Source organism: Neoarius graeffei, chromosome 11 (assembly GCF_027579695.1).
Source record: "Neoarius graeffei isolate fNeoGra1 chromosome 11, fNeoGra1.pri, whole genome shotgun sequence".
Classification (NCBI taxonomy): domain Eukaryota; kingdom Metazoa; phylum Chordata; class Actinopteri; order Siluriformes; family Ariidae; genus Neoarius; species Neoarius graeffei.
Window position 1 is genome coordinate 21,485,278 of NC_083579.1, and position 17,689 is coordinate 21,502,966.

At 41.0% G+C, this 17,689-nt stretch overlaps 1 protein-coding gene across 11 annotated transcripts in view; it reads right to left on the minus strand.

Moving 5' to 3' along the window:
• The window catches only part of luzp1 (leucine zipper protein 1), a 185,519-nt gene that overhangs the window by 20,834 nt on the left and 146,996 nt on the right, over positions 1–17,689 (minus strand). For 10 of the 11 annotated variants that reach the window (XM_060933616.1, XM_060933617.1, XM_060933615.1 and 7 more), the window contains one exon: positions 758–3,874. In XM_060933616.1, coding sequence (XP_060789599.1) covers positions 758–3,643 — 2,886 coding nt within the window. In that variant the 5' untranslated portion in view covers positions 3,644–3,874. Of the gene's footprint in view, positions 1–757; positions 3,875–17,161; positions 17,279–17,689 lie in introns of those variants that run through there. The other variant, XM_060933611.1, reaches the window with a different exon arrangement.

Below are 17,689 nucleotides of genomic sequence, written 5' to 3' on the forward strand. Positions count from 1 at the left end.
TTCCCCTTTAAGCCTCTCTTTCCACCAGAAGTGACACTGTATATTCTGAGCACTGCAATCACTTCGTAAGCAAATGTGCAAATATCTGCAAATGACCATTATTGTTAAAAAAATAAAAAATAGAAAAAAGCATCATCACAACCATCCTGCCCACAAATCAATGTGGTTGCAGTATGTAAGACACTTCACATTTACAACACAATGCTTGAATTTTACCTGATGCTTCTACATTCAGTAAAGTTTATTTTTCTGTGTTCAGCATTTTAGTTAATTATTTGCCTACGTTTCATCTGTCAAACACATATATGCATGCACATTTGACAAATGTTTAACTGCAGTAGAAAAATTATACTTAAAATATTTTTCCAAATCTCCTAGCAAATAACCAAATATCCATTAATTAACTTTTATGGATATCCAATTATTAAAATTAAACATAAGGCACATCTGTACTATTTACTGTATATGAGGTACATTGTCTTGGTTTTCAGCAAATATAATAACTATAGTCTTTTGCTAAGCCAGATGGAGCAAGTCTTTGTAGCAAGAATTCTAAAACAAACAGGCCATGGAAAAAAGTCAAACACCATCTTTAAGGAAATCAAATCAATTTGTACACCAAAGCAAAAGATGCAAACCTTCAATAAATCTTTACAGTAAAAGTCCTAGCACTCCAAGTCTTAGTTTGAGAGGAAAAGGGGAGGGGAAAAACAACAACAACAACAACAACAAACAACCACCCACAGGGGATACTTACAGGAGGTTCTTTTTGCATTCTTGGTTGTAGTTGCTGGGCACAAACAGGCTCATGAGGAATGATCCTTTGAAGACTGCTATCAACTGGGGACACACATTTGCTCCTGCGTGGGAACTCAAGAGAATCTCTACCAAGATTTCCACTACTGATCTTCCGCATATACCTCTCTGCTGGGCTTGGCTTTCCACTTCGTGCAGTGACATTAGATGTTAAATTCTCCTCTGTGTCAAGGACAGTGGTAGCTCTGTACGCTCTCCATGTTGTGATGGGTTCTGTTTCAGCCTCCAAACCATCACGTCTTGGTCCCTGCCCAAGCTGGTCCACAGATACTGCCCCTCGATTCCTCCATGCACTTCTAACAGTCACATTCCTCATCTCTGGTAAGCTATCTTCCTGGGATGAACAGTGGTTATTATTGTGGTTTCTCCGGTTAGTGACTGTAGTCATAGAAATACTCCCACTGCTCTCAAAGCCAGACTCACTGTTGTCAAGCTCAGAGCCGATTTCTGGGGACTGAAAGTTCAAACTGCTTCGGGACAGAATGGTTGTTTCTATACAAGTTGTCTCTAGGACACTGGGAAGATCAGAGTTCTCATCATCACCATCAACAGACCTTAGAGTGATCTCACTCTTGGGAATGGATATTTCATAGGGGATAGTGATGCTGCCTCTGAGCTCAGTGTTTGACCCAATGACAATGTTGCTGGTGGAAGTGTGTCGCTCCTTAGATGGTGGTTCACTTGAAACACTGCTGCTTCGACTGCTGGTTCGAGAAGAGCTGGGGTCATTGGGATAGAAAGTAATGCTGCTGGTCATCTTGTTAGGCTTGGTGGCTATTTTTGGTTTCTCATTGGTACGTGTTGGTTCTATGCTCCCTCCTGACATCATTTCCTTCCTGTCATACTCTGCGATGGCTGGCTTGATGAGTACCTTAGAGCACAGAGCCTCACGTGGGCTGCACACACGTTGGATTTCAATTCCGGTGGATGTCTTAAAAGGTTCCTGAGATCCACCTTCCATCATTAGGGCCCTGTGCTGCTCCTCATCATAAGAGCTCCTTGTTGAAGATCCAACCGAGTGAGAATCCTGCAATCTTGTGTACCTTGGATACTTAGAATCTGTTGTTCTGCTACTTAAAACAGATATTACAGCAGCAGTGTCTTGCTCACCCACTGAGTGCTTTGATCCAACAGATTCTGTTTCAAAGGATGAGTGACCTTCAGATCCATGATCAATTAACCCAGATGATGTTACATGGGATCTGTATGCAGTATAAGATCCATTTGCCTGGGAAAGACTTAACACTGTAGTTACCTCCTGTGGAGTACCTGATGGCTCCATTTCAGTTACTCTGCCTTTTTCTGGTGGAGACACAAGTCTACTTGTTTTCTTGCCTTCAGTATTACCTGGTTTAACTGATACCTTCCCAGGCTTTTGGTCACTGGCAGCAGGAGGATATCGGCTAAGTACAGAAACTTTTTTATCACTTGATGTAATGGATGTTGCCTGAATGGCACTTCCAAATTTCTCCTCAACATTTTTGACATCTTTTAGCCCACTATCAGCAGTATTTGAAGACCCAGTTTTTAACCCAGTTTTCTTGGGCCTGTGGGCAGGACTTAGGGCCCTCCGTGTAGGGGATTTTTCTGTTGACTGGCTGAGCTCTTTACTCTTAAGTTTCAGTTGCTGCGGTGAATTGTCCCTTTTTTTATACTTTGGGTTAACTGCATCAATGCCAGCCAAAATCTTACCCTTCTTCTCCTGCTTAAAGCCTCCCCGTATGTTGATCTCCTCAGTTTCAGCTTTGCCATTCTCAAGAACATTTGTTGTACTGCAAACAACCAGGCTTCCATTGCTACTCTTACTGCTAAAAAGCTGAATCTTCAGCTGCTCGAGTTGGTCACTCAGCACTTGATTATGACTCCTCTCTTGCCGAAACTTTTCAACTAGTTCTGCATTTTTTGATTCTGTGTTTTTCAGGTCCTCTCCTACCATCTCCAGCTGCTTCAGACGGCTCTTTAGAGTCTCTACTTCTTGTGTAAGTTCTTTGATTTTGTTGTCCTCCTGCCCTTCCAGGCTGTTTTTCTCATTCTCCGATTTGTTTCTCAAGCCTACATCGTGTGAGAGCTTCTTCTTTCGTGCCAGTTTGCTACTAAGGCCTGCTGAGAGGTCATCCTCAATAAGAAGATCATGGGACTCACTGAAGCTAAGGTCTAAAGAACCTACTTTGCTCTTCTGATGTTCAAGCTTTTCAGTTAATTTGAGAATAATTTTCTCATCTTCTCTCTGTTTTTCCAGGAGCTTTTTGCGCTCAACAACAAATGTCTGAGTGAGGCTTTTAAGTTTCTCCATCTCTGTGGCTAGGGCCTGCTCTGCCCGGTTCAGAGATGCCTCAGAGGAATCCACTTCCTTTACTCTGGCTTTCAGGGCCTCTAGCTCAGCTGAGAGCTTCTTAGTAAGATTCTTTTCTTCATTAAGGCTCAGACAAAGTTGTGTGCAGTCTGATTTGCTCTTCCCAAATGCCTCCTCTAACTTCTCTAGTTCAGTCATTCTGAGCTGAAGATGCTCAATCTCTGCTTTAAGCTCCCGAGTTAGATTCTCTTCTTCTTCTAGCTTCTCCTTTATCAATCGGCAAAGATCTTCTGCTTTTCTCACCTCCTCATCCTTCCCCTCAATTTTAAGAACTCTTTTTCGAAGTGCTTCAACATCACCAAGCAAGGAGGAGTTACTTCCCTCAGCTTGGATGATTTTGTCTTGAAGGTCCAGAAGCTCATCCTCAGCCTTTTGGAGCTTACTTGTGGCCTCCTCAAGCTCATCCAGACGCCGCCCTAGACTCTGAAGTTTGTGCCGGAGTTGGCGGTTGGTTGTGTCTTTGAACTCAGTCATACTGTTATCAGATACTAAGCTACTGTAAGATTTATATGCTGCCTTTGGGGAAGGGTACACATTTGTGTAGTTGAGTCTTATTGCTCAAGAAAGCTTACAGAGGAAGGATGGGAAATTATTGCCCTCAAACTCTGAGGAGTTCACACCTTAACCCCACTGCTGCTTGATATTCTGGTTAGTCCAACTTCCCTGTTGCTCGATTCTCACAAGTATACTGTGGCGATAAATCACCTACAAGACAAAAAAGAAAAATAAAAGTAGTTAAAACCTGTAGAACACTTAGTTCTTCCACAAACCTGGAGATCAGGTGGGCTACAAACAAAAACCAAGCACATACAGTCTTCATGAAACAGTCACTGACAACAGTTGATTAATAAAGATACTGCTTAAATGCCAACTGAAATTAATTTTTTGTTCACATAACCTAGGCTATTTAAAGTGCATGTAATGCCTTATTGTAATGCTTTAAAATGAATATACATCATTAATAACAACCGAAATGAATTAAGCAGGAGGACAAATAATATACAGTGGTGCTCGAAAGTTTGTGAACCCTTTAGAATTTTCTGTATTTCTGCATAAATATGACCTAAACATCATCAGATTTTCACACAAATCCTGAAAGTAGATAAAAAGAGAACCCAGTTAAACAAATGAGACAAAATTATAATACTTGATCATTTATTTATTGAGGACAAAGATCCAATATTACATATCTGTGAGTAGCAAAAGTATGTGAACCTCTAGGATTAGCAGTTAATTTGAAGATGAAATTAGAGTCAGGTGTTTTCAAATCAGTAGGATGACAAATCAGGTGCGAGTGGGCACCCTGTTTTATTTAAAGAACAGGGATCTATCAAAGTCTGATCTTCACAACACGTTTGTGGAAGTGTATCATGGCACGAACAAAGGAGATTTCTAAGGACCTCAGAAAAAGCGTTGATGCTCATCAGGCTGGAAAAGGTTACAAAACCATCTCTAAAGAGTTTGGACACCACCAATCCAAAGTCAGACAGACTGTGTACAAATGGAGGCAATTCAAGACCATTGTTACCCTCCCCAGAAGCAGTCGGCCAACAAAGGTCACTCTAAGAGCAAGGCGTGTAATAGTCGGCGAGGTCACAAAGGACCCCAGAGTAACTTCTAAGCAACTGAAGGCCTCTCTCACATTAGCTAATGTTCATGAGTCCACCATCAGGAGAACACTGAACAACAATGGTGTGCATGGCAGGGTTGCAGGAGAAAGCCACTGCTCTGCAAAAAGAACGTTGCTGCTCATCTGCAGTTTATGAAAGATCACATGGACAAGCCAGAAGTCTATTGGAAAAAAGTTTTGTGGACGGATGAGACCAAAATAGGACTTCTTGGTTTAAATGAGAAGCGTTATGTTTGGAGAAAGGAAAACACTACATTCCAGCACAAAAACCTTATCCCATCTGTGAAACATGGTGGTGGTAGTATCATGGTTTGGTCCTGTTTTGCTGCATCTGGGCCAGGACAGCTTGCCATCATTGATGGAACAATGAATTCTGAATTATACCAGCAAATTCTAAAGGAAAATGTCAGGACATCTGTCCATGAACTGAATCTCAAGAGAAGGTGGGTCATGCAGCAAGTCGACAACCCTAAGCACACAAATTGTTCTACCAAAGAATGATTAAAGAAGAATAAAGTTAATGTTTTGGAATGGCCAAGACAAAGTCCTGGCTGTAATCCAATCGAAATGTTGTGGAAGGACCTGAAGTGAGCAGTTCATGTGAGGAAACCCACCAACATCCCAGAGTTGAAGCTGTTCTGTATGGAGGAATGGGCTAAAATTCCTCCAAGCCGGTGTGCAGGACTGATCAACAATTACTGGAAACGTTTAGTTGCAGTTATTGCTGCACAAGGGGGTCACACCAGATACTGAAAGCAAAGGTTCACATACTTTTGCCACTCACAGATATGTAATATTGGATCATTTTCCTCAATAAATAAATGACCAAGTATAATATTTTTGTCTCATTTGTTTAACTGGATTCTTTATCTACTTTTAGGACTTGTGTCTGATGTTTCATAATTGTGCAGAAATACAGAAAATTCTAAAGGGTTCACAAATTTTCAAGCACCACTGTAAATTATTTGTTAATTTATCATCATCAAGCACAACACTATTGCTAAATCACAGGTTCCAGATCCCAGAAAAAGGCAGCCTTGCCTCAGGGCTAATCTCGCATGACGTCACGTGTGGAAACCCGGTTATCTCAGTCATTTTGGTTCATCTGACGCCGAGCTTGTTTACTTAACGAAATTGGATATTGTTGTAGGAATTTTACAAAAATAATGATGGAAAAGCGCTGCGTTGTTTTTGGATGTTCAAATTCATACACAAGACATTCGGTTCACGAATTTCCGAGAAAAGACACTAATCTAAAGCAACAGTGGGTGAGGTTTGTGTAAATGAAACTTACACCCCCTGTCAAGAAGAGGAGAGCTGTGGAGAAACTGATGACAACAATAAAAAAAAAAAAAAAAAAAAAAAAACCCACAACATATTTAAAAGGGTTGTCAGTTAATAACCACCAGCTAATGATCTAGATTGATTAGAATACATTTACATTGGTGTTGGAGTCAAGGCACGAAATGGACACTAATACTTGTATATTACTATCTATTAAAAAATTATAATTATGATATTTATTGGTACATGTACATGGCTCAGCTCTTATTTAACTGATCGTTATCAGTATGTTGATATAAATGGTGATATTTCTAGACGTACTGAGGTAAAGTTTGGTGTTCCACAAGGTTCTGTCTTGGGTCCACTGCTGTTTTCTCTATATATGTTACCTCTGGGTGATATTATTTGTAAACATTGTATTAGTTTCCACTGTTATGCTGATGACACACAGTTGTATGTTTCTGCAAAACCTGATGAGAGACACCAGCTTTATAGAATTGAGGAATGTGTTAAGGACATTAGACACTGGATGCTTATTAATTTCCTTCTGCTTAACTCGGACAAGACTGAAGTACTTGTACTAGGACCACATACAGCTAGAAGCAAGTTTTCTGATTACACAGTGACTCTGGATGGCCTTTCTGTTTCTTCACGTGCAGCAGTAAAAGACCTCGGAGTGATTATTGACCCCAGTCTTTCATTCGAAACTCACATTGATAACATCACCCGGATAGCTTTCTTTCATCTCAGAAATATTGCTAAGATAAGAAATTTAATGTCATTACATGACGCGGAAAAACTAGTTCATGCTTTTTTTTAACTCCAGGTTGGATTATTGTAATGCCTTACTGTCTGGATGTTCCAATAAGTGCATAAACAAGCTCCAGTTAGTTCAAAATGCAGCAGCAAGAGTCCTTACTAGAACTAGAAAATATGACCACATCACGCCTGTCTTATCCACACTGCATTGGCTCCCAATCACATTTCATATTGATTATAAAATACTACTATTGACCTTTAAAGCACTAAATGGTCTCACACCACAGTACCTGAGTGAACTTCTGCTCCTCTATGACCCGCCACGCCTACTTAGATCAAAAGGTGCAGGCTATCTGCTGGTACCTTGTATAGTGAAGGCTACATCAGGGGGCAGAGTCTTTTCTTACAAAGCTCCACAGTTATGGAACAGCCTTCCAAGTAATGTTCGGGAATCAGACACAGTCTCAGCATTTAAGTCTAGGCTGAAAACATATCTGTTTAGTCAAACCTTTTGTTAATGGTGTTTATGAGGTAAAGGTGTAGATCTAGAGGGTCCTCAGACATAGAGTGTTTTGGTAAACTGGGATGTATGGATGCTGTCAGTCCCCACTCGAGTTTGTTGACGGTGTAGTGGCTGGCTGCTTTATGTCTCGGGGCTCCCTCATGCCTGTGTTACCTTCTGGCTCTCCCCTTTTAGTTATGCTGTCATAGTTAGTTGCCGGAGTCCCTGCTTGTACTCAGTGCAATATGTATACTGTTCCTACTTATTCAGGTGACATTGGGCATACCTAACAACCCGTGTTTTCTTCCTCCCCCAAAATCTGTCCCTCTGAGTTACATGGAGTCAACAGGAAATCTTTTGGTGGAGACCTCGACTGGCTATCGTAGCCTGCAGGGAATCGGCCGTCAGACATTCTGTTGCATGTCCCAGACCCGGTGAAATGTAACTGAATTGTCTTGGCCAGCCCTAAGGGTCCCATCTGCATCCCATCATTGCTGAGGAGTGTGCTCCCATCACCCAATCAAGCATCCAGCCAGAGCAGGTCATGATATTTTTTAACCATATTAACATGCCATTGTTGTGTATTATGCCTGATGTCAAGACTTCGTCTCTGCGAGCCTACCACACAGATTTAATACTTGTGTCATTTTTAGGGCATACCTAACAACCTGTGTTTTCTCTCTCTCCCTCCCCTCCAATCTGTCCCTCTGAGTTACATGTTGGTCCTGGGATTGAGATGCTGGCCTCTTCTGCCCCTTGGACCTGCTTGATCCATCCTGGTGCCCTGTGTCTGGTTGGAGTTTTATTGCATCGCTCCTGTGGAGGACGGCCCCATGGGGACAGTTGAGGGTTACACCTGGAGGATGCTCTGGACTCTTACAGTAATGCTTTTATGGCTGAGGACTACAGTTAACTTACTAACTTTAGGACTGCAGTTGTCATGAACAGTTTTGCACTCAAGTTTCCATCAATGAAGAGTTACATCATCAACGAAACTGTCATGTTAAAACTGTTAATGTTATAGTCATGCTGTCTGTTGTTGCCCAAATGAGGATGGGTTCCCTTTTGAGTCTGGTTCCTCTCGAGGTTTCTTCCTCATGTCATTTGAGGGAGTTTTTCCTTGCCACCGTCGCCACAGGCTTGCTCATTGGGGATAGATTAGGGACAAAATTAGCTCATGTTTTAAGTCGTTCAAATTCTGTAAAGCTGCTTTGCGACAATGTTTATTGTTAAAAGCGCTACACAAACTTGACTTGATTTATACAAATCTAATTAAATTTTCCAGCTGTTGCACCATGCCACTGAATCTACCCAGAGAATTATTGGAGCAAAAAAGAAACCCATTTATTTAATAAATGGCATTTGAATGAATGAACCCTTTATCATCACTGTACCAGTGAAATTGACCATCATTTGACCACCATTTGACAGACCACAGAAACAGACGACCATTTGATCTGACATTTGGACAGTTCGTCGATTCCCCCATTATCAACCACTTCATATTTTCTTTCAATATTACACTGTGTCAGTCCTGCACCCTTTGGCATGCGTACCAGAAAGACTCTCGAGCGCACTCTGGACTGCGTGCGTGTCAGCTCACACGTGCTGTTAATTATGCACACCTGCGTGTGATTAAAACGCATCAGTGTGCCTATAAAAGGACTGTCAAAGCACACTCGGTCCGAAGTATTACGTGATGTTTGTACACTTTGCAGAGCCTTTTTTCTCCCTGTTGAGCTCCTGGTTTTCCGATCCCTGTTCCTAGTTTCCGTTTTTGGTCTGGGCCTGTGATACTCTGTGCCTCACCTGACCCATTGCTTGTTTCTTGTTTATGAGCTTGCCTGCCGTTTTGGATTGTTTGCCTGTATCACTTTTTATTAATAAAATGTACTTCTGCACTTGCATCCATCTCCTACCCATCCCCTGACACACTGAATAAGTGTACGTTTTAAAAAGATTACATTTCTGCATTTATTGAGATACATGTAAATATTTTCCCTACATTTTGCAGTGGCCAGCTTATAATAAAAATCCATAAACCAATCTGTTTCTCCAATTCTCTCTGGCTGATGATGCGCTGTCAGTGGTGAGTGGGACTGTTGTGAACTGGCAGTTTCTTGTTTTGGGGGCTTGAAAAGATAACCATTTACTCCAGAATATCCTTGATAATCTTCTGCCCTTTCATCCAACATAAGAATCCCAATCACTATCAGAATTCTCCTCAAGACGTGATTCCATATTGAGACTGGTCTAATCACTGCTGAGCACAGGAACAAAACTGACACATGGATCCTGTTACACGTGTGATGTCACACACCCCTTCGAGATCTTCCAGATCAGTCTCAGCAGATTCTGTGAAAATTGGCTGATCTTATTGATCTTCGATTAATTTATGGCCTTTTGGATTAGCTATGGTTCGAAAATACATGGTCAATCAACATCATGATTGTTGCATTGTATAAGGAAAAAAGTGGGGTTTAGAGGCATTACATAAACTGTTGTATAGAATGTTGTATGTGTAGACTAGGTACGGTATGATGCATGATATCTGCCTAGTGCAACAACACAGCACTCCTGACATGCCACCCTCTGGTACTGAAGAAATAAAAAACCAAAAAAACCAAACAAAAAAACAAAAAAAACAAAACACGTGACAGATCATGCTACAAGCTTCCCCAGGAATGAAAATCACTCCACACCTGAAAAACTGCAAAAGCCTACAGCTCAGGGAGCTTGATCAAACCTTTTGTTACATCACATTGAATGTTGTTTCAATTATCCCTTTGGTATGAACCTCAGCTTTCCGTATATAGTCAAATTCACTAGATTACATTCAGGCTTACAGCTGAAGAACAATTATATGCAATACTGTCATATTTGCAAACAGGTGATGTAAAGTACTTGGACTACTGGTCTTTTATGACCTGCCAAGCTGACTTGGATCAAAAGGTGCAGGCAATCTGTTGGTACCTCAAATAGTGAAGGCAGAGCCTTTTCTTACAAAGCCCACACAGTTATGGAACAGCCTTCCATGTAGTGTTCAGGACTCCAACACAGTCTTGGTGTTTAAGTCTAGATGGAAAACATAACTGTTTAGTCAAGCCTTTTGTTAATAGCTTTTTATTAGGTGAAGGAGTAGATCTGGAGGGTCCTCAGGCATAGAGTGTTTTGGTAAACTGGGATGGATGGATACTGTTGCCCCAACTCTCACATGTTTACCCAGGTTTGTTGGAAGCCATGGCCTAAAGGTTAGAGAAGCAGTTTTAGCACCAAAAGGTCACCAGTTTGATTCTCTGGACCAGCAGGAATGGCTGAAGTGCCCTTGAGCAAGGCACCTAACCCCCAGCTGCTCCCCGGGCCCACTGCTCTGGGTATGTGTGCTCACATTCCCAGATCGATTAAATGCAGAGAAAGAATGCTCTAATGTACATGTGATGAATAAATTCCCCCAAATTGATGGAGTGGCTGACTGCTTTATGTCCTAGGGCTCCCTCATGTCTGTGTTACCTTTTGGCTCTCCCTTTTAGTCATGTCGTCATAGTTAGTCTTTCTGGAGTCTCTGCTTGCACTCTGCGCACAATGTATACTGTTCTTAACCATTAAAGGACAACGGGCATATCTAAAAACCTGTTTTCTCCCCTCCACCCCAAAAAGATCCCCAATTATTTTGGCTCATCTATTCTATTAGAATCTAATAATCTATTGCAAAGTGTATTAATGGAATGCAGCATCACTCCCTGTTACAGACGGGAGACCAGGAATTAAATACATGCAATAAAAACCAGCTATTTTTAATTGTAGGTATTGTATTTAAAACTGTATGGATCTGCCAGAAGCCAACATAAAATCATGCATGCAGGGCATTCTCAGTCAAAAGGAATTAATGATCCAAAAGTGGAGTCTGGTCAATTAGCACAAGAACTTATTGCCATGTTTGTGTACAGCAAACAAGGAAGCTATTAAAACCAAGAAGTACACTCAAAAGAAGTGGATATAGAAACCACTCAAATTGTATAGAGCCTTACACGCTAACAAAGAAGGATTTTTCCCACGAGTTGGAAAATTATCCATCTGTTGAGTTCCCCGACATCTCAGACTACTTACTGCTGCAGACATCGCTCTACACGGACACATAGATGAAAACCTGGAAGAAGATGGAGGTGTACAACTTTTTATATGTGGCTGGGTTAAAGATCTGGGGATCAGGACACTAAGATAGATGGCAGTAGATGGATCTAAGTGTAGGAAGAGTATTTAAACAGTGTTATAAACTTGGCTAGAAACAAACATGACAGTGGTGATGATAATACTTGGCAAAGCTTCCGTATCTGCACATGCTGGTCGCACTTAAATCAGTATCAGGTGTTTCCCATAACAACCCGGTCCCAAGCACGCACAATGCGCTCCGTGAGCTGCACCAGACTCAAGTGTGCAAAGGCATGACAGTCAAGTGTTTGCGTGCTGTGTGACCACAACTTTTAGCTCACATGTATATCGCCAAGCATCGATGCCAAAATGTCTCATTTTCATTGATAACCCATAGAAAAAGCATTGCGAGCTGGAGTGTGACCATAGCTTAACGAGGTGGATGTGACATTGGATGCAACCCAGCAATTGTACCCTACTATGAGGAAAAATTTGCTTCAACTTGGGGGGGGAGTCACGCCCCACTAGAGGGTGCTTTGCAGCCCACTAATGGACCGCGGCCCAGTGGTTGAGAAACACTGCTTTAAACCACATTTACTGTTTGTACCTCACACAACTTTCTTGCTGCCATGAAATGTAAAATGTTTTGTGAAAAGTACATTGACTAGTTTTTGTTGTATAGATAAATTAAAATGTCAGATTTACAACAAAAATATAATTCAACAATTAGAATAAAATTTGCGATGCTCAATTTGTCCTTGCACTTCATATACACTATTTTTGGTTTCCAACCCTAAATGAGAAAAGCCACCTCACAACTCCAGATTCCCAGGTTTGATACGGAGTTTGGTTTGCTGTTTATGTGGATCTTTTTATATGTTCTCCCTGTGTGATGTTTCACATGTTCTCCCCATGTCTGCATGAGTTTTCTCTAAATTTCCTCCTACTTCCTAAAAACAAGCCAGTGTAGACAGATCCACCTCACAATAGACCCCTTGCGCATGACGTCATGCATCACATGATAATCTCACCTGGGGGGCAACAAGACACAGCCTTTCCTGTAAGCAAGGCTTAATCTGTCTTAAATATGGTTCATTTTTGCGTTGTTTTTGGCTGTTCAAATCGAGAAATAGATATTACCCTGCGATCAAGAAAAATGTTAAAGAGAAGCAAATGCCTCAAGAACAACAAAGAAATGAGTGGCTAAAGAGAATACAATGAGAGGACCTAAAACTAAAAACTCCAGAGAAATTTGTGAATACCTGCGTTTGTAGCAATCATTTTATTTCAGGTAAGAAGTTGTATTTTTAAAAAAAATAGAAAGACATAAGCAAGTATGGAAGAGTTTACATAAGAATCTCATTTTATTTCTGTTCGCATTCGAGTTAGCTTCTTCATGAAAGTGTTTGATTTTCTTACAGGTGAAGCAGCTTCCTTATTTGACACGGAAAACCTAGATTGGGCACCAAGCAAACAATTCCGACATAACTCAATAAAAACCCCAACAAGGAATGACATGCACGATATATCCTGAAAGAAAAGAAAAGCAGAGAGCGCTGAAGCTTTCAGGGTTTCCCTTGGGTGCTGAAAAACATTCTCCAATTTTTTCCTTGAAAAATAAAGCTCAACAAATAATTCTTCACTTTTTCTTAGTCTGCATTTTTTCTTAGTTACTGACTTATCAAAGTGGACTTAATGCAGGTTTATACCAACCAAACTGGCACAATTCAAATATTTGTACAGACACAGGTCTCTCCATTACATATAAAAATTGGGCTCCACTCCAGCCTCTAATAAAAAAGACTTGATTTTAGGCACCCCGTGCACCATCAAACTAAAACAAACCTCTTTAATTTGAGCTTACTTAAGATTATTTTAGCGGCACGGTGGCGCAGTTGGTTAGTACTGTTGCCTCACAGCAAGAAGGTTCTGGGTTCAAGCCCAGTGGCCAATGGGGGCCTTTCTGTGTGGAGTTTGTATATTCTCCCCGTGTCTGCATGGGTTTCCCTCCGGGTGCTCCAGTTTTCCCCCCACAGTCCAAAGACATACGGTTAGGTTAACTGGCTACTCTAAATTGAGTCCATGAGTGTGTGAATGAGTGAGAGGAGAAAACCTCTATAATAATCCAGTACTGGATTACAGGAAACCACTACTGTAATTCTTCCCTAGAGACTTTGATGGGTGAAGCCATCAAAGCGGCCACGTGACTGCAATGATATGCTAGAGAGAGAAAGTTATTTCAGCATGGAGTTATTCAAAAAAAGACCCTTTGGCCTCAACTTCAACAGAACACTGGATTTACAATTGAACAGAGTCGAGAAGAATCTTGGAACAACAAACAGTGAAGGAATCCGATTTTCCCATCAATTTACGAACTGAACACAGAATAACACCGTGTTTTTCATCATGTGTTAGTTAGACCAGTGCCATTTCTATTCTAGCTGTTGTATTTTTCTTTTAAGGGAGATTGGCATCAATAGGTTGGGAAGGTGAAATCTAATTTTACAAGGTAAGATCACCCACACACATTCAAAGGCTATGACATCTTTTTTAGTGATTTTTGCACTGTGCTCTTTAAATGTATGTGGTTCAGTTCTGTCTCCTTATTATCAACACCCATAGTGTCTCAGGAAACTGATGCATGTGTCAGTTGACTTGAATAAATCACTAGTAAAATTTATCATCAGTTTAATAAAAATATACAGGGTGTTTCAAAAAAATGTATATTATTTGAGATGTAAATATCCCAGAAACTACATAGTCTAGGCAAATGAAACTGAACAGGCTTAATGTTGAGTAATATAAGATTTATTCCTCAAAATCTTAATGAGAAATTCAAAAGGTATGTGGATTCCATGAATGATTTCAAAATTTTTCAATATACGCACTGCCTAAGACACAGACACACACAGACAGCCTTCCTCTTTGAACATTTTGTGCCATGTCCAAATCTTCATTGCAATTGGTGCATTTTTAGAGAATTCTCTAAAAATGCACACTGCACAGTCTTGTTCAACTGTGTTTGAGCATACTCTAACACACAAAACGCCTTTTCTTTTCCAGTGAATGGCATTTCTGTACCTAAAAAGATAAAAACAAAAACCATTAAACATAAAATTTTGACCCGTTTCCAAACATGCTGTTAAAATTTGAGGCCAACTGAATGAGAATTGGCAGTTATTAGATTGTAAAAGGATACCAAATTTTTTTTAAACACACTGTAATTTCTCACTCATATATCTCTCTCCTTTAGGACCACAAATACACCAATTCTAAATTAAGATTATTACATTACAATATTCAAAATTCCAGACGACACCCAGTCAGTTGTTTTCTATTAACCTCTTACTTTTTTGAGGGTGAAAACACCCGGAGCTATACCCCCGAGTGATGGGGCCGAACAATACCACTGCGTTAACCATAGGGCCTCAACATGCCATGCTGCCCAGAATATAGAACCACTAGCCAGCTGACAGCACTTTCACGTTGGCACTTTTTTTTTAATTGTATTTTATTTATTTATTTTTTTAAACCAACCCCTGTATTACTGAGACTGTCTGATGTGCTCGGGAATGGTCGGGGCTCTGAGTGTGCCTCCCCCGTGCCTGTTTCAGCCCTTAAATCATCCTTAGCGCTTGAAGAAGCTTGCCAAAAACACTTTGGTCAGCTTAGACTGCGCCATTGTTTTGGTTCATGCGGCGGTAATTACGCCACCACACCAGGCCAATTAAGACGCACTACGATTGGTCAAAAGTTTGGCGCCCATTTAGTCATTATGTGTAGTCGATTTTTATTGGTCACAAACATGTCATTATTTACACTCTTGCTTCCTGCCATCTCTTCACTGGGGTTGGATTTTGCCAAATGGAGGGATTTGTAGAGGGATTTCTATAAAGGATGACTTATGATAATGATGACATGCATTCATCACTGTGACGACTGCGAGTAATTTTTTTCTTCATCACTGATGGATTATGTTCGTCAATGGCAGGTGTGCCGAGCGCTAGTGGGAACCATGAGCTTTGCTTCAGTTATCAAAGGAACCCAGTCCTGTGCAAAATGTCACCATGGAGCCAAAGTCTAGGAATGAACCTACAGTTCGAGAGTGTTCTACCCAAACACACACAACTTTAGAACAGCTGCATGCATGTGAAATGAAAATAAATCAACTAAGGCAGGAAAAACTACTGTGGATAAAATTGTTATTGTCAGTTGCACACTTATCAACCTGTGTGACTCAGTTGTGCCTTTTGAATAAAGAATAAATGAAGAGGGAACTAAACATAAACCACTGATTGAAATTATTTTTACAAGGATGATTATAGGCTAGTGATTATAGTTAGTATAGTTACTATGACTATAGCTACAATTGGAATGTGCTGATTGTTAGTTTATAATTATTGGACCATTCACTATTAGGTAAAATTAGAATAAAATCTAACAGTATTAATTGTTTGAAAGTCTAGAGCAAGATATTTTGCTATTTTACAAATAATAACACTATTATTGTTAAAACCAGAGGTCTTCAACAGTGGGTCCATGGAGGTACTCCGGGGGGGGGGGGGAGGGGGGGGGGGGTCGCGAAATTTGTGGTTGATTAGACAATTTTTTTATATTTACATTTTTTTTTCAAAACAATTTTTTCCCCACAAATTTAAAATGTCTTTAAATACACATTAACATGAATCCAACATATTGTAGTGAACGGATAAATGGAGGCAGATGATGTTATCTTTCAGTCAGCAATGCACACATTCAGGACACAGGAGCTCTCTCAGGCTGTACACCGGTTCACTCACAGCATGAGACTAGCCTAGACCTGTCCCTCCAAGCCTCCTGTACACAAAGAGGAGGACCCACCCCTATCGCTGCTGTGCCAGTCATGAGGCCGCATGTTACAGGCTGGCTCTGTCAGGTTCCCCGTGATTGGCCGAACCTATTCAGTCCCCAGCTGACTAAGATCCCAGACACAAGATGCACACTGCAATATTATTGAAAAGATGATCTCATCTCATTCTCTCTAGCTGCTTTATCCTGTTCTACAGGGTGACAGGCAAGCTGGAGCCTATCCCAGCTGACTACGGGCAAAAGGCGGGGTACATCCTGGACAAGTCGCCAGGTCATCACAGGGCTGACACATAGACACAGATAGACAACCATTCACACCTCACACCTACGGTCAATTTAGAGTCACCAGTTAACCTAACCTGCATGTCTTTGGACTGTGGGGGAAACCGGAGCACCCGGAGGAAACCCACGCGGACACGGGGAGAACATGCAAACTCCGCACAGAAAGGCCCTCGTCGGCCACGGGGCTCGAACCCAGACCTTCTTGCTGTGAGGCGACAGCGCTAACCACTACACCACCGTGCCGCCCTGAAAAGATTTACCTTTGTAAAAAAAAAAAAATAGATCAAATAAATAAAAAAAAGACGACATTTAGTTCCCCAACGAACCCTTTTGAAATCTTTTTGGAGGCGCTCGAGGGACAATTTAGGAACTATTTTTCTGAGGCTGACTCCTGGTGGAGGAACAAGACATGGATACAGTTTCCATTCAGAGACAACGCAGCAGAGGACACACGCCTGACAGTGACAGAGGAGGATCAGCTCATCGAACTATCCACTGACAGTACGTTCAGAAACATATGTGAAACTAAACCACTCACCCAGTTCTGGAGCTCTTGCCAGAAAGACTTTCCACAATTGGCAGCAAAAGCTATGATGAGGCTTTTGCCCTTTGCAACAACATCTTTGCGAAAGTGGATTTTCCTCACTCACCTAACCTGAAAAACAAATACAGGTCAAGACTGCAGCCTGAGGCTGATATGACCCCCTACCTGACGACCTCCATCCATCCAAGGTTAGATAAGTTGTGTGCTACTCATCAGGGTCAGACATCTCACTAATGTGGGAGTATGTACAGTATGCCATCCAAAGATGGCTTGAGGATTCACTGTCCCTTCTACATGAATCTGTGAATTATTTTAATATCTCAGAGTTGTATGCAAGATGTATGTTTATAAATGGCAGTGGCATGGCCACCCTGTACCTTGCACGTCTAAAATAAAAACATGAATATATGAACCTGTGTATTATTTGAATAGTTTAGAATTGAATTCACAATAACAGGGTAGCTATGTTTATACATGGCACTAGGCCCAGTTTGATATAAAACACAATTTTATACAATATAT